Source organism: Triturus cristatus, chromosome 3_1 (assembly GCF_964204655.1).
Source record: "Triturus cristatus chromosome 3_1, aTriCri1.1, whole genome shotgun sequence".
In the NCBI taxonomy this organism is placed as follows: Eukaryota; Metazoa; Chordata; class Amphibia; order Caudata; family Salamandridae; genus Triturus; species Triturus cristatus.
The window spans coordinates 1,060,518,523-1,060,536,938 of NC_140583.1; the positions used below are offsets into that span (position 1 = coordinate 1,060,518,523).

The 18,416-nt window shown below is 44.8% G+C and overlaps 1 protein-coding gene across 1 annotated transcript in view; it reads left to right on the top strand.

The window, feature by feature from the left end:
* Nucleotides 1-4,661: 4,661 nt before the first annotated feature.
* Nucleotides 4,662-18,416, top strand: part of ARCN1 (archain 1 coat protein complex I subunit delta) — a 77,746-nt gene continuing 63,991 nt past the window's right edge. The window contains exon 1 of the mRNA XM_085645848.1: nucleotides 4,662-4,849. Within this exon, the coding sequence (XP_085501974.1) occupies nucleotides 4,847-4,849 (3 nt within the window). The 5' untranslated portion in view covers nucleotides 4,662-4,846. The remainder of the gene's footprint in view (nucleotides 4,850-18,416) is intronic.

Sequence of the window (18,416 nt, forward strand, 5' to 3'; positions counted from 1 at the left end):
GCCACACGGCCGGTGAGTTTCCAGTGGCAGACAGTGAGCACTGCAGGGTCGTGAGCATGCACAGAGTCCAGCAGGGTAGAGGTCAGAGGAAGAACAATACTGGCCTCTGATGGGCAGGTCAGTAGACCTCCCTCCTCACCTGGGATCCAGGCATACTGCGTAGGCCATCTCCACCACCTTATCCCAAACAATGTCCCAACAGGTGGAGGAGGGTGGGGGTGGATTTGCAGGAGCAAGTGAGTCAGGCCTCAGTGGGAGGCCAAGCGGTTAAAATGGCACGGTTAAAATGGAACAGTCACTTATGCAGGCTCTCTTCCCTCTCACCCATTCAGGCTGCACACATCACTGTGCCCCTGGAAGCCAATGTGCAATACACTAACAAGATGACCCAGCATGGAGGGCCGGCAGGATGCGGTTAAGGACAATAAGAGCTTCCATCTAGGAGCATAGGCCCACTTGCCCCTGCAGCAGGCCTCCAGCAGGCTGTTCAGCTGAATGTTACAGACAGACGCCAAAACGGCCAACATGCTGCCAAATAAACGGGCCACAGCTGGCCCTCAGGCATCGGCCCAGTGCCCACCCTATGAATCCGAGTACCAGTACTCTCCTTGGCACTGGAGAAGTGCCGGTACTCAGCTTGGTAAAAACAAGAAGTGCCAGTACTCAGTACCTGTGAGTGCCGGCCCATTTAAAGCACTGATTATAATGCAGTATATCATTTATATTTATATTTTTAGACCCTCCAGGATTTAGCGATTTGCAAAACAATCGTGAAATCGGCAGGAGGTTTGTAAAAATGCTGCGATTTTTACAAAACTGCCCATGAAATTAAATATCCTGGGGGGTCTGCTTAGATTCTCTTGCGGGACAGCTTTATTCCGACCAGATTTTAAATGTAATTTTTAGCCTTATTAACTCCCCTGATTAGTCTAAGACAGCGAAAGTGCAATTATTGAAAAACTGGAACCGGAGGCGGTGAAGCTAGGTTATTTTTAGTCACACGTGTTAGGCTAGTGGCGCAGCAACCTGCTTACTGGAAATCCAATTATTCTAGCACCTTGAAGAGAGAGCATTGTTCCACTTGGACTGTAATGGAAGATTACTTAGCAGAACACATTTTACTTACCCTTGGAAGTTGTCGTGGGCAGCCTAACGTAGCACGTGAAAACATAGGTTGTTTATCTTAGAACTACATGTGCTGTAGGACAGACTTACACATGCATTTGCTCATATGCATTTTAAAAGAATACTGGTTTTCCACTCATAAATACATTTACTCTCCCTGAAATTTCCATTTTAGTAAACCCACTCCTTGGTCGGTGATTTGCTTACGTCAATGGGAAAGGTGTTCCCTTTTCATAATGAGGGAGAGGACATGGCATTACAGAAAAAGCTGCCGATTTTGGAACTGGGAACCAAGTTCAAGTCTCGGCATCAGATCAATGTCATGAGATTCTGGGCAAATTATTTATATGTATCACCTTCTGTAATGTAACTGATGCCCATGTAGAGCACTCGAAAGCCTTCGGGTTGCATTAGCACTACATTAAATTGTTTTAAAAAATGGAATAGGTCCCCCGGTCATCTTTATTGACCTCCTGATTCTTTACCTGGTGGGGTGGGGTCCCCCCCTTGGCGCTTGACACTGTCTAGATTGTTTCTCGCCTTGAGTTTTGTTTTTCTTCTTTGTTCGTTTGCTCTTTTCAAAATTTAAAATGTCAGTATTCTGCCTAACTTCTGCGTTGCAGAGCATAACTTTGTAATCCTGCTGCGCCTCTGGGGATCAGTCGCTGCTTTGTGACGTCTCGTAATTGGCATGCCTGTGCTAGCGGCCGGCCCTGGTGGTTGTAGGCCCACGTTTGTACTATTGCTTTCTGCACAATAAAGTTTAAAAAAAAAAAAAAATGGAATAGGTAAGAGGAAACTCAAAATTAGTAGGGTGCATTGGAGGGAGAGCAGTTTGCCATGATAAAATAATATTTTCCATGTGAAAAAATGAAGTTGGCAAGTGCATTTTCACTGCTTCTGCAGGTTTTCTCATGAGAAACGTGTGTACATTTTTGAATGAGAAACTGTAATTGACAAATGTTTTCCGGGGTAATGCTTGCAAAGCTAAGTCTGGTGTCCCACTGTAGCTGAATATTAGAGTATTTTTGTGAATTCCGGAAATGAGTAAATCTACACCCCTAAGATCTTCAGAATGCTAAATTCTTTGAACATGTGGCTCAGAAACTGCATAGTGCAAACTGTAAAACATAAACTTAAAACATCACTGTTCAAAGTATCTGCCATAAATGAATGTCTGCATGAGAAGTGTCCCTCAAGCAGCTAAACCCACTATCAAGCACCAGCTGGGCCCGTTGTTTGAGCAGTCCTAAAATGGATGGAATGTGAGTTTGTCTGTACTTAGAACTATGAAAGTAGATTGACATTTTTGCAAGCAGATTCATGAGTTATTGATATTTTAGCAGATGTTTTGGGTCTCTGTTTTGCAGGTCTGTCTATTCAGTTTGTCATTCCATGTGAAACTACCTGACGTAGCTTTCAGGCCGAGGTGGACCCTTCTGACCTCTCAGTAGGACACCCTGACTGTGCCAATCAACAGAGTGACAGAGCAGGAGGGCTCTGGGACATATAAAATAATGAAGTAAAGATGTTTCCTGCACTTTGTGCAGGCACCTTAGGGGTGGGCGTAACTCGTGTAATAATCTTGCAGAATGGCCGTAAAATGCGTAACTGCAATACACACTCAAAAAATTACCCAAACGTTCCGAGTAAAAATTCAACCTGAAAATGTAATTTGAAGTTGATTTAGTTCAAAACACTGTCAATCGCGTACGGATTTGCAGTTTTGCACTCAATGAGTACCCGAATAATCCTCACTAGTAAAAAATATTTCTGAAATGTTTATTGACCGCCCACATTGAAGAAACTGCAGCTCGGGTTCAAAACAGTGCCATATATGTTCAGATTTGAGGTTTTGCACAAACATACACACCATCATATGTCAATACTGCGTAACTCAAACATGCACACATCATATGACAATATTGATTAGCTCAGCCATGCACACCATCATATGACAATCCCGCGTAACTCAAACATGCACACCGACATATAAAAATACTGTGTAATTCAAACATGCACACCATCATATGACAATACAGCATTGTTGTTCATGCTTGTATTTACCCCTGGGAATGTTTCTTTTGTTTATTATTGGTTTTATATATAGGGCTTGTTAACTATGAAGCTTTAGGGCGCTTAACATAGAAGCAAGAAATGCAATCAGATGAACACTCGGACGGAGTCATAGAAAGGAATGTAAGCCACGGATCAGAATATTACTGTTTGGGTTTGGAGAGTCCTCTGAGGCTAGGTGAGGGTCCTAGACTGCTTTGGATGAACTCATAGAAACTAGACTCCACTCAGAAAGGTCTACTTAAAGAATGACATTTAGAAATACAGCTCCCTCTTACGAGTTTAGGACTTGAGCTGTGCTTTCGTAGAGCTGCAGCCACTTTAAACATGCCTATTTCAAAGTGGAGTACTCTGCTAAAACAGTTTCCATTGATTTTAGGCTGAAAATGAATGATTATGAGTAAAATATAGTGCCGCAAAAATGCCGCTAAATTTTCATATTTGTGCCGCTAAATTTCCATATTTGTGCTGCTAAATTTCCTAATACATGCCGCAATATCCTGGGGGGTCTGTATAAAGACAAACATGCTAATTAAGGTGTTATCACATTAATATCAATAAGCAAGAGAAGTAGATCACTTATCTCAGGCTGCTACAAGCAGCAAAGAAAGAGGATGGAAAATCGAAGGAATGCTGTAATATACTGTTATAGACGTGGTCATTGGTTGTTGGTGTCATGTATTACTGTGCCATGAATACAGGAATGATGGGATTTGTAATGTTTTTTTTGGCTGCAGTGAAGTTAGTAAAGAAAGTTAAAACATAATCACAGCCTTTGCTCCTGAGATAAAAATACATTTGCAATGAAGTGTCACTCAAGGTGGTATGCATAACATGAAAATGTCACACATAGACAAACGTCAAATATTAAAATGCCACACAAACAAACGGAATATTTGGTAGCACTGCTTCACGGGGATAGACCATCCTATCTTGCTGAAAAACTGAAAGTCTCTGGTACTCAACAAGGACCAAAAAATGGTGAACTCCCCTTCTAGAACCACTTACATTCTAGAAAGTACACCATGCTTTCTCTTGCAGTGTGACACGGATCCGGAACTCCCTCCCACCAGCTCATCACACAACCTCCAGTCTTACCGCCTTAAAAAACAACTCAAAATCCTTTTACATCAGAGACACTTAAAATAATGGAATGATCCCCTCTTTGAATCCTCGTTATTGACTTGACTGCTGTTATATGCTCTGGCTGATTTTGAAGCTTAATAGTTGTTTCAGGGCGTTATCCGTAATTGTCACCCTGGTCTCTTAAAAAGCGCTCTGGTGCCCTTAGGCCAGGTTCACGGTGCACAGAACTGCGAACGAAACATATATAGATGATAGGCAGAGAGAAAGGCCATGCCCTGTCTGTATTCAGAGGGCAGTGTTTATGATTGCCATGGATACAGCAGGACTACGTTAAACTGGGCATCGTCATTGACTTGAGCCACTGTCCTTCATCTATGTTTGTGGCCCTGGTGTTGGAGCCTCCACGTCAGCCCGTCGCGCCCTCTGAACCCTCGCAGTGCTACGCTCTGTATCGCGCCGCTTCCGGTTAGGACGTGGCTCGCGCAGGTGCCATATTGCGAGGCGGAGAGAGGCGGAGGTTCGAGGCTGTCAGCGGAGGGGAGCCAGAGGAGCCGGAGCCATGGTACCGAAGGAGGGGGAGAGGCAGGGGATTGGGTCGGTTGGGAAGCAAGATCGGAGGGAGGCTAAACCTGTCAACAGAGAGCGGAGAAGCCGATGTGACTGCGGCTTGTTAACGGAGAGGGCAACCTGGCCGGCTGGAGATAGAAGCGGTGTTGAGCTAAGCGGATGTGGAAGTGTGCTTTGGTAGCAGGGTTTGGTAGTCGTGGTGGGCAGGGGTGAGATGTATGTCCTTGACGCTGTCAACGTACCTGCAGCCATCTACTCGGACGGGTTAGGCGCAAAGCTGTTGTGATGACTGGGAGAGAGATGACCAGCGAGTGGTGTCGGGGTCCGCTGGGAGAACCCGGCCAGATCACCTATAGGGATCTTTGAAGGAAGGGCCCGGGAGCTGCTGTCGAGGACTAGAGAGCGGGCTCGGAACTTGTTGACACTGTCTGAGGAGAGAGGGCCAGGGTTGTGTTGTAAGGATCTAGTGGGAGGGCCTTGAAGTTGCTGTCAGGGTCTGGAGACATTGCGCTTGAATATCTGTCAGGGTTTTAAGGGAGAATCAGGAATGTGCGATCAGGCTCTAGAAGGAGGTAAACTGGATGTGTTATCAGGGTCTGTAGTGAGGTGGACTGGGACTCTTTCACAGGATCTGAAGAGAGGGTCTAGGAGCTGTTGTAAGGGCCGTGAAAGAGAGGCTGTGTATCTACTGCCAGGATATGGATGGAGGACTCTGGTGGTGCTGTCTGGGTTTATGGAGAGAGGTGCCTGGGAACTGTATGGAGAAGGGTGCCAGGGAGCTGTTGTCGGGGATCAGAGAGGCTAAACACCTATTGACAATGTTGAGGGAGGTCCAGGACTGTGCTAACATTCTGGCAAGAGGGACATTGAGCTGTTCTGAAAGCTTGGAGACTGAGCGCTTCAGTAGCTGTTACGGTTTCGAAGGAGAGTCAAAGAGGTGGTCTCTGCTGTGGAGGGATAGCCCGGCATCTTCTTTCATGGTCTTGGCAAAGGGTATGGGAGCTACTGTCTGGGATATAATGAGTTTCTCCGAATCTCCTGTCAGGCTGGAGTTGCTCTCTTGGTTTTCTGGAGACAGGGACCGGATCTGCTGTTAGGGTCTTAGGATACCGAGAGAGCCCGGGAGCTGCTGTTGGGTTTGAGAAGAACAGGTCTATGTACTCCTGACGAGGTCTGTAGGGAGGTGGCCGATCTGAGCTTTAAGTGAGTGGATCGAGGAGCTACTATGACTCTGTGTGAAAGGAGTAGTTGAGATCAGGCCCGGTTCCAGGAATTTTTATTTAGGTGGGCCGCTGCAGGCCCTATTTATCGCTTCTTGTGGTAGCCTACCAACCCTAGATTACATCATATCTACTTGCAAATAGTCACCACGATACAACGGATCGATTCAATGTGTATACAGAGCAAGTAGTGAGTTATTTGAAAGTAAGAGCAATGTCTGAACCTAAGTGAAAACCCTCACATTCCAACAGGACCGATTATCCACTTTTCGACCATCCCTCTCCTGTGCACCTTCTCACAGCTGACCTTGGACCCAGCCCCATATCAGCCAACATCCAGCTCCACTTTAATTATTCCCGTAAAAAACATTAGTAAAATCACCTACAAACGTAAAACTTTGAATATAGCAGTAAATATAATTAGCGCGCACTTTAAAATGTGTTCCACAGTTGCCCTAATGACCTGACTGCTAATTGAATAAAACCGAAAGGCCATGACAGGGCCGGCTTTAGCGCTAGTGCAAAAGTCTTTTTTTTTTTTTGTCACCCCCCCCAATGACCTCTTTCTCTGCAGATACCATTACTACCACCCTCCAACAGTGCCCTTCATCTCTCCGTTGCCACTTTCATATGCATCTCATTTGTTGTATAGCGCTACTCATATCAGTGTAGGGTGACAGTACTTTACACCACGCACACATTATACAGAGACAATGAATCATACAAGTCTGTACATCAGTCTATAGGTAATGTCACATAAGCCAAAGAGGATTTCAAGGTGTAGGAATCACGTCATCCATACTGGTGGGCAGTATATTTTAGGAGGTTTTGGACTGCGGAAGCGCAAACTCAGGATGTAAAGCATACCCCAGTGGTTGGGGGTTGGCTTTACTAATAAAAATGTATATCGGCCCAAACTCTTTTTTGCAACATTAAAATAATTAAAGACTGTGGAAGTTCTAACTATATAGTAACACAAAAAAGTTAATTTCTAACTATACCATTCATGTTTGTATGCAGTTCTTTAATGACAGTTCATAGGTCACTGTCCTATGTAGGATTGTAACTTCTGAACTGCAAGTAACACAAGAATCTCTCTGTCAAAGGCAGTAACCCACTGAGCTATCCACATAAAATACAGCTTATCCGCATTTCAAAACTACCAACAGGCAAAGGATTGCTCTCCAGCAGGATCATTATTCACCAGTTATCTGGACATTTTTATTGTTGTCTAGCATCCGTGGCCATGATAATGTAAAAACAATTTAAATAAAGCATACACAAAGTATGTGCCTTGTTGGGCCTGTGCAGATTTTAAAAACAAAAGGGTAACACATTCTCTTACCCTCTCTGTTAGTCAAACTTTGTGTTACAGCCTGATCCGATAAACAGCTGCCGGGGGTCAGGAAAGGTGAATCAAAATAAACAAATGTATTTTCTCACTAAACAGAATTGAAAATATTCAGGCAGCAGGACGGCAGGCAAAAGTTACTCGGTGCCAAATAAAAAATGTCCCCCCTTCACCATGCCCCTTTTTTACCTGCACAACAACCCACCTCTCTAAAAGGAGTTGGGTGATTGGGGATGACTGTGAGAAAGAGCCCAGGCCCAATCACGAAACTTCTATAATAGAAAGGAAAACAGCGTTCAGAGGAACGTTTTAAATCACACTGTCCATTTTCTACTGTCCTTCATGTCCTCACTGCGAGGGCCAAGGCTCATGTTTGGGTGGGCCAAGCTCATGTTTGGGTGGCCCTGGCCCCCGCTAGAACCGGGCCTGGAAGAGATGCTGGTAGGCTCGAAGGGATGATCAGTCTGACGTTACTGCCACTGTCCGTTGAGAAGGATTTGAGTTGGTCTTGGTTTAGGTTGAACTGGCACTGCAGCTGCCCATAGACGAAAGTACGGCTGGAATGGGCAGACTTAGTATGGGAACATTGTCCAGATGCTCGATCAGTATATGAGAAGCGACATCTTGGTATCGTCGGTTGGAGTTCATTGATAAAGAGCTACTTTGAGCGCTTAGCAAAAGGGTTCACAAGCTACTTTAGGGTTCACAATAGATTACCAGGTACTGGCTAGGGTTGCGAGACTGAGACCAAAAAAAGTTGATCTTGGTGTTTACAAGAATGCCTGGGATCTTTTATGAGTGTGGGGGGAACCAGTGCTTGGGTGTGCGACCAGGTTCTTGGGTGAGATCTACAGCAAATAATTGGAGAGAGGAGGATATCTGGGTAGAAATTGTTTAACTGCTACTCTGTGTCTGGCGAGAGAGGACCTGGGCGATGCAGGCTGGTTCTGGCGACATAGGACCAGGGGAATGCAGTCAGTCTAGCATAAGAGCTCTTTGGGGATGCAGTCCCGGTCTTGCAGGATGAGACCATATGAATGCTGTTTGGGTCTGGTGAGAAAGCCAGAAAGCGATACACTTGTTTCTGCTCCAGCAAAAGAGGTGGAGAGTGTTATACGGCTGCCTTGAGAAAGCAAGATTCAGCTTGGGTGCTGCTGTCCAGCTTGGGCATGAGAGGGTCTCTATGCTGCTGTTGCGTGTTAGGCAGATGACCTATGTCGGTCATCTGTTCTGACAAGAGAACAGTTGAGCGCAGCTGTCGGGAAGGGATGACGAGGGTGCTATTTGGTTATCTAGTGAGAGACGACTTGAGTGCCTACCACAAGTGGAAGCCAGCTTCTTGTGTAGCTACTGTCACAGGTCTGACAAATGACCATCCGGTTGGTGCTTCTCCTCTTGTGGATCTGGAAAAGGACTATCTCAGTTGGTGCTGTTACACTTATAGGCACTGCTGTTACATCTCTAGAGACCTTGTTGGTTCTGCTCCTGTCACAGGGACTGCAAAAAATAGATAGCTGTTGTGGGTCTCGCAAGAAAGAGACCGTCCCAGTTGTTGGTGCTGCTGCTCGAGATCTTGTTAAATATGACCCATGTCTCTGCTGCTGTTTTATGTCCCGTAAGGTATGCTGCATCAGCATACATCAGGTCATTATGAAGTAAGTGTATGATCTTCGATATTTGCAGTACATGAATGCGAGGATGGAATCGTGGCATGTTTATTTTGCACATCATGTGAGAAAAGCCTTTCTCTTTAATGCAAATGTTAAATATTTTTATATTTTCTTACCTTTATACTTTATGCAGTATTCTTCTGTAGGCAAAGTCAAGAGAGATACTAAAGTCTAATCTTACGCTTGAGGTCACTTGTTTTATTAACTGCTTTACAGTTTTGATTTTCTGAACTGGTGATGATTGATTCGCACAGTGTTTTGAGATAATCTCTTGCATACTAGACACTGTAAAACTCGCTTGATGGGATGTATCGAGCATGTTTTATGACCCAGAAGCGGAGCATTTTTTATACAGGTACCCTAAATGGCCAGTCATGGTTTCATTTTAGTTTATTGTACACTAGCGTGGCTTTTGATCGGCAAGGCTAAAAGTTAGTGGTGTGTTGTGCAGTGTTGTAGGGTGGAGTAGTGTAGATGGGAGAAGTGTCATGGACTAGAGGGCGTGGGAGTGCAATGCCATTACAGACAATACATTTTCATTTGAGAGGACCATTACATATGCACAGACATACAGTTTCACTGCTAAAACTAAATAGCTCACAAATGTAAATGGCACCACATAGTGTATGGATTTGTGTTGATCGTATTAGTACTTCTGATATATTCTGAAATATTTGCACAGTTAATTTACAGACATTACATTTTGTTGTGTGCTAGAAAAAATAGCACCCTACAGCCTTCCTCCAGCACACTCCCAGTATTCAGCATGATTGTCACAGAAATCCTCTCACTTTGAAGTCGGAGGAAGAAAAGAGAACACCAAGCTTCCTTGAGAGATAGAACTTGGCATTTGATCTCGGTCTTTGAACGCATAGCAAAGGTGACAAGACAAGAACAAAATCTAAAGGCCTGTTTACAGAAATCACGCAGTTGTGGAAGAATACAGAAAGCAGGTTATGATAGGAGGGACAAGGAAATACTGGATAGCCTAAAACAAATAAGCCAGCAAATAGCAAACAAGAAACTGTGAGTTACGAAAGTCAAACCAATGGTAAAAGCAATGTGTGGCATGCATTCCCAGGGAAGGTTTCCAAATGTCCACAAGAAGTCTTTGAAAACCAGACAGTGGCTCTCTCTGGTAGACTTCAACCTAAAAATGATTTCTCAGGAAACACATTTTTGGGCCCTGGAACCCCTCTGAAACTTTAAGGATAGAACTAGATTGGTGTCCGATAGAAGATATTATACAATCTGTGCCCATTCCTTCTGTGTGCCAAACTGGATATAAATGAAAATGCACACATCCACTTATTATCTTATGTGGAGGCTTTGAAACCAGCAGGGTTTGGGAAAACCCAATGGGCAAGACTTGTAGAAAGTACTCTGAAGTCAGTTGGCTGTTGCAACTATTGGGAACACATATAATAAAGAGAAAGGGCTGGAACTTCAGTTTGCTAGACTCCACTAACTGGAATCGTTTTGGTACCCTTCTTCAAAATGACTTACAAGTGAAAACAAAGCTTGGCCTTCAGACTGATCTAGAGTCAGTTAAACCCGTGAAATTGAGACTCAGAACTTTGACCATTGGATCACTCACTGCATGATGGCCAATCAAAAACAGAACTCTGGCACAACGGGCTGGAAAGAGCCAGTTACTCACTTTGTTCTTTTCCTTACACTGACCATGGCTCCTCAAAGATAAATATTACACCATCACACTGTGTCAACGGTCAGCCTCCCAGCTGTCTTTTTTTCTGGTTGCTCTATACATTCTTGCATCATGGTGCCTGACTAGGGGCTGGATTGCAACAATCCAAGTCTCTATTGGCTCATACAAGACATTTTTCGTATCCCAGCTGAATCCTTCGTCCTTAATTGACATTTACTTCTCAATGTTTCATTGGTTTCTTTTATATTGCCACAACTTTTTGTGCTGATGTTATTGCATAGTTGACTTTTTAGCTCAGTCAATAAACAACTATTACTAGAGACAGGATTATGTAGTTGCTGCAGTGTTATTGCTGTGGGGTATAGTGATCCACTACCCTTAAGACAAATGCCCACCTCATACAAAGCTCACAACTTAAAGCAGAAAGCCTGAGCTTTCAAAATAACTGTCTTTCAGGAATAGTACAAGTTGTTAAACCAAACTGGGTTATGCGTAGGACACTCTTCTTTCAAGGCCTCCACCTCCTTTGTTCTCAACTCTCCCATTCCTACTTAATGCATGGGTTGCACCACATTCTTGTTGCTGTGTATTTTTATTTTTTTTAATTTTTTTTTATTGATGACCATTATCAACAATACACAAATCAATAGCATTTACCAGGAATGCATTATTATTCACCATTACGTTTTAGTTTCGTTGATCACTCATAAGATATATAACTTGTTTACTACAGTTTATAGCTTATTCCGGTCTGTCCAGTGAGGGAAGGGGGAAGGAAGCGGCGGGGTACAGATATCTCCTCTATATGTGTTCCATTTCCCCCAAATTTGTATCCATTTTTGGGGCACCCTCTGGAGACCTATACCGTTTTTTCTCAGAGCATACACCAGTCCATGTCTTTTTTTCCATGCATTTAGAGTTGGAACCTCGTGTGCCCCCTAAAGTCTGGTTATGTTTCTTTTGGCAACCATCTGCCCCAAAGTTACCCATTTTCTCTCCTTACTGTTTAGATCTGACGGTTCCCAAATATTCAATAAACATCTTTTGGCTTCGAGGGCCAAGCTTGGTTCTAAGGTTTCTTCCATACAATGCAATACTTTTTCCCAATATTCGTTAATGGGAGTGCATTCCCAGAGAATGTGGAAGAATGTGCCCTCCTGTCCGCATTGTCATCTACAGAGGGTGTCCACCCTGTATCCCATCTTTACTAATGTCGGTCTCGATAAGTAAATCTTATGTAGTATTTTTATTTGCACTAATTTTAGTCTGGACGAAATTGCGACCTCTTGTTGCTGTGTATTTGGAAGTCTTTAGTTAGTGAATGAGCTTTGGAGATAACAACTGACAGTCTGGAAACTTGACTATGAAAAGGTTCAGAGTTTAAAAATAGCCTAATTAGTAATGTGGATCTGTCCTGAGAAAGAAGTATTCTTCGGGTGCTATGTCACTATTTTACAATACACTGATGATAGTCTTGCTGAACAGGACTTGTTCAGGCCTCAGTGACACCTGAATATGCTGGAAACTAGCTATGAATGCTGTATAGACAAAAATAATTACCTTAGAGTGGAAACTACTTAAAAGTGATAGGCGATTCTTAATTGGGCACCACTGGAAGATGTATAAATAGTGATGGTTTTGGCTTCACGAAAGGGCTGACATTTCCAACATTTATCTTTGTTAAAAGCAAAAGCTGCATCTTATGAATTTGCTCATTATTCGCCTCTAAAGATTTCGGGTTTTCGGTAGTAGCAATAATAAAGGGCAAGATAATGCTGATCTCGACCTATGGAAATTAAGCTTTGTCATCAGAAACCTATTTAGCTTAACTAGTCCCACCACTTAATCAGAGGTGAGACTAGAATTCAGTTGTCAAACAAGCCTGAGCCGCAGAGGCAAATTTAACTTGACCTGAAGAAGTCTCTGTAGAGCACTTAGTAGTCCCTAACATCTAATTTACAAAATTAAATTTCTACATCTGAAACAACCAGCAGCAGTTATTGGCTAGATTTTCTAAATAATTCACCTCCGTCTTTAAAGGTTAAACAGGACTGAAATTCAGATAATTCCTGCAGAGCTCTCAAAACTCGGTTTAGACAGACTTAAATTATTCCCTTATGAAAAAGATTATAACATTTTTGTGAAGGTAAAGAATACATTTCTTGTAATAGGTTCTAACAATACCAGGTCATCGCAGCCATATTTTTTTAAAGTCCGAATTAAATATATACGGTTGAACTTTTTCCTTCCTCCAAGTTTTTTTGTCCTTGGAGAACATTTTCTGACTTTTACATTGGTTGTCTCTTCCACTGAGAATCCCTGCTGCATATTATTTGTTGTTGCCCAGCTTTATGTCATGACATAGTAACTTGTGTCAAGCTATGTTTAAGGATTACGCTGCTTTCGGGCTGCAGTTAAGAATTGTATGACTAGTGATCTAGTGAACCAGTGTAATCTAGTAAACTAGACTGGTAAATATATTGACGGTGGTGCCCAATTAAGAATCGCCTATCACTTTTAAGTAGTTTCCACTCTAAGGTAATTCTTTTTGTCTATACAGCATTCACAACTAGTTTCCAGCATATTCAGGTGTCACTGAGGCCTGAACAAGTCCTGTTCAGCAAGACTATCATCAGTGTATTGTAAAATAGTGACATAGCACCCGAAGAATACTTCTTTCTCAGGACATATCCACATTACTAATTAGGCTATTTTTAAACTCTGAACCTTTTCATAGTCAAGTTTCCAGACTGTCAGTTGTTATCTCCATTGACGTAGCCATAAGCCATCTCGTATTACAGCCGATAAATTGTAGGGCTTAATTGCAATGTAGGTTTTATTCTCGCAAACCGTTCTTGGATATAAGTACAGCTACGTGCCCTTAGTATGAATGATCACACCTGAGCCATGCCTCTCCAGGATTAGATAAGACATCCGGATTTTAAAATTCACCAGGACTGAACCCCAAGGGCGATGCTTCTCTTGGGGGGGGGGGGGGGGGAAACAAAAGATTTAGAAGTGGGGCAGCTGCCCGCATTGCCACTGTCACTCTAGACTGTGCTTAATCCGGGGGGATCATTGAAGCCTCCTGGCTGGATTGGTGAAATAAGACCTTTCATACCTTCATTGTGAAGAGCTGTCAAGCCCCTTGATGTGAGGAAGGACTTGCTTCTCAGCGCACCAAAGACTTCTGCTGGAAGTATCTACATTGGAAAGCGCCGACTGACTGAGGTTGCCCAAAAGATGTGAGGTAACTCCACACAGCTGCCCAAAGGAACCAGTACAGAGACTTTCCTGTAGCTAGATGTCCTTATGCTTTATCACGTACAGTCATCAAGAAGTGAGTCTGTTTCAAACCGAAGTTCCTGTGCCCATGGGGGTTTTTACTTGTCTTCTCCGGCTGTCCTGTGGAATTCTAAAGAATATTGATGTTGACCCCTGGCCTGGACTCTGATATTATTGTTTGGAGGATGCTGCGTTGATTCCAAAACCATCAGAATTGCGTTCCTAGCGTTTACAGTTCCTGAGAAAAAGTGGTTAAAATCCCTGTCCTATGTCATTGTTAGGAAGTTACTGTTTTCCTATTCTGAAACCATTGGAATTGTCTTCCAAGCTTTCATGGTTCCCAAGACATTTGTTTAATTCCCTGTTTACTAAATTTAGTTCAGTTTACTAGTCTACTCTTTCTCTAACTTCCCTGTGTCTATTGTGGGTGCCCCCATTCAGAAAATCTGTAGTATGGCTGAGGGCTTTCGAGATAAAACATCAAGTCTCTTCACCCAACCCATTCAGTCTTCTGGGACATACTGTGTGAAGTAGCACTCAGTCATAGTCCCTACCACATAATTAGTGGCTTCTGGACTTGGATTCCTGACTGTGCTGACTGACCGGACAATGTATCCGTCTCTCCCCCCCCCCCCCCCCCCCCCATCTCACCCACCCCTCCCCGTTCAAGCACCATTAGGAGACCACAGGAAAATAATTGCTTTTCTGAAAGGGTTGACACTTTAGTTCTCTGAGTAGTTCGCTCATTGGATATATTGTGGGTCTGTAATAACTGATAAAGTTGCTAATTACAGTGGTGCACGGTGAAGAAATGTGAAGAAGGTAATTTCTTTAACCATTGAATGCACAAGGCATTTTGGTGCATTTAGCATGGATATGTGTAAACATGCAAACTCACTACAGCCTCTGAACTTCAGACAGCTAAATACAAACCTAGTTACCAAAGCAAGTGTACCAGGTCTAATAAATCCCAAATGCTTTCCAAAATAGCAAGCTCTTCACTGCACTGTAGAATTCTGTCCCTGACCTGTGACTTTGTAATAATGTTCTTCTTAACTTCTTCCCGATAAGGCATATAACAGAAGTGGTATCTCAGTACCCCATAAAGGATAATCGGAGTTCAGGCCTCTATTTCCTTTTATTCCCTTTACTCCACCCTTTGACTCCCTAGTGCCCATCTAAAGTACCTCAAGTCTTGGACAACAGAATTCACAGGTGTGCAGACCTCACCCAAAATGGCAACATTTCTGGAGATCCCTAGAACACAACAACAAAATCACCCAACAAATCATGGCTAAAGACTACTGGACAAATCAATGCCCTATGGTGAATTGTCTATGAACAAATTATCCGGCTCCTTTAAAGTCACAGTCTTTACATAACACCACTATCTTTCCGTGTAAAATGTCACCATTAGAAGATCTAGCTGAACTGTCCATGTCTTATTGTCCAAAACACCACTATCTTTCCGTGTCAAATGTCACCATTAGAAGATCTAGCTGAACAGTCCATGTCTTATTGTCCAAAACCTCTGCATTCTAACTGGACTTCACTTCTGTCCGGCACTTGGCAACTCAGTCCCACTATTGTACAAAAGTCAAGGCGTGATCAAAGAGGAAGTGTGAGGATAGGTACTTGTTAGAATGGGGAACCCCTAGTTGGCACAGGTAGGTACTTGTGACAAGCAGTGGTCCCTTCTTCTATTCAGGGCGAGAGAGTTACCCCCTCAGAACAACCCCTGCTCACCCTATAGGTAGTGTGGCGCGAGCAGTCAGGGCTAAACTTCAGGGCGCTAGTCAGTTAAGCATTTATGATCACACACAGTAAACCACAATGATCCCCCACAAACGGACACCAGGCGTAAGTTGTATCAAAAATACGGATGCTTTATATAAAAGATTCTTTGTTACGCAGGCATGTACAAGACCATCAATAACGGTTGCGAAATGGAAGCCACAAGATGATAATTAGGCACTGTTATTGTCTTTGGTAACTTATTCGATCACGAGCGCTTCACAGGGCTCGGTTGAGTCGGTCCAGTCACGATGATGCGCAGTGCACCCAGGGTACAGTGATACGGGGAAATCAGAACGTTGCGGACCCCGAGTCCGATAGAGAGTTCACTGTACCTGGGAACGTGCGGTGTGCTTGGACGAGTCTTCAGGAGAGATGCAGGTTCTGCACCTCGTGGGTCTTCCGGATCAAGAATTCAGCGGGCGGCTTTCGGTAGACAGGTGCGGCCCAGGGCCTCCGACACGGACTGTGCGGGAGGTCACTGCGGAGGGCGGCACGGTCAGACTCAGGCTGGGAGGTGAAGCGGGGCGGCCGGATACGTTACGACGTACGGGCGGCCGTCCGAGGCTGGATTTCACTTCCCCACTAGAAATCCGGCGGGAGGGCGAAAGGGCACCAAGCGCGCTCCAGTAGCAGGCAGGTGACAGGGAAGCGGGACGGCCAGACTCGTGGGTCCAGAGCGACTCAGGTAGAGCGGGGCTCTCGGCGAGTGGAGGCGGCCAGGCTTCTGGGTGTCACGGCCCTAGGAGGGATGCGAAGGTGCGCAGGGCACTCCGGCGGGAGAAAGCACACGGCTCGAATTCTCAGACGAGCGGAGACACGGTGAACCCACTGGTCCTGGGGTTCAGTTCAGGGGGCAAGCTCTTCTTCCAAGCCCTTGGAGATAGTTGAAGAACAAAGTGCAAAAGTCTCTTTCAGTCTTTTTCCTCTCCTTCCTTAGCAAGGCACCTACTGCAGGCCAGTCCCTTAGGTCAGGGAAAGTTACTCCTCCTTCAGCTTCTTCCAGGTCCTTCTAGTCAGGCAGAGTTCCTTCGTGGTTCAATCTGGATCTGATTTCTTAGGAGCCAGGCTCCTACTTTTATACAGGGATTCTTTTGTTCTTTAGCGCCAGGGGGCCTGGGCCTGGCTCAGTCCAGTTTTGGAGCACTCTGTGGTGGTGACTCGGCTTGTTCCTTTCAGCAGCAGGGCAGAGACATCAGCCGCTCCACAGGGGGCGGCGCCGGCTTTGTGGTGGCAGAGCACAGGTCTATTCAAGAGTCAGGGTGCACTCCTCCCACCCATCCTGGTGTAATCTCTCTACCCACCACCTGGCAGCCAACCTGTCTCCTGGAATCCCCCAGCCCTGCTCCTGTACTGTTGCTAGGCAGAACACACACACACAGCAGAGGCGGACTGAGATGGTTAGGCACGCAAAGGCTAACTTTCTAAAAGTAGCATTTGCAAACCCAGGATATTAAAATAACCTTTACTGAAAGATGTACTTTATTATCCCGAGTTCAGGCATACTAAACATGACCTTCTACCATGCTCTCTGAGTCCACTGGGGTCACAGCGTGTAGCGATCCCAGCAGCCCATTCTGGCCTTTGGAGAGCAGGTAGCCTTCAATAGTGAAAAACGAAAATGGCTGTAATTCACTATTAAGACATGCCACACACATCAGGGCATGTCCTACCTTATACCTACAATGCACCCTGCGCTCAGGCCTACCAGAGGGGTGACTAACATGTAGTTAAGGGAAGGTTTAGGGACTGGTAAGTGGGGACACTTGCTCAGTCAGCGCGACGGTACCAGACCGCGCGCAGGTTCTGCAGTGGCAGACCCTAGACACATTTTACCCCGCTGCTTCGGTGGGTGGCACAACCCGTGCTGCAAGCCCACTCGCAGCATTTGGATATACAAGCCCTTGGCACCCCTGGTGCACTCTACTAGGGGCTGATAGTAAACCAAATAAACCAAACGTGGAAGTCAATTCACATAATACATTTTACCATAGGGAGCACTTGCACTGTGGCACTGGATGGCAGTGGCACAGTGCCCTGAGCAGCTAACACCAACACAAAAACACATTGAGGCACAGACAAAAATGGAAGGGTGACCCACGCCAATGGTGCCAGGTCTAACACGTGTCCCCTCCAGCTGAAAAGTGGGGAGAACTACCCTACCCCAGGGAGTTCTGCATCACTAAGGCGGAAAAACCTGGACAGACCGTCAGCATTGGCGTGATCTGTGCCAGGGCGATGCTCCACCGTAAAGTCCATACCCTGTAGGGAGATGGACCACCTCAACAGTTTTGGGTTCTCACCCCTCATTTGCATCAACCATCTGAGGGGCCTGTGGTCGGTCTGAACCCGGAAGTGAGACCCAAACAAGTAGGGTCTTAGCTTCTTCAGCGCCCAGACCACAGCAAATGCTTCTCGTTCTATCGCACTCCACCTTTGTTCCCGGGGAAGTAGCCTCCTGCTAATAAAGGCTACGGGTTGGTCAAAGCCCTCCTCAGTGATCTGTGAGAGAACAGCCCCTACACCATGCTCTGATGCATCCGTCTGCACCAGGAACTCTTTGGAGAAGTCAG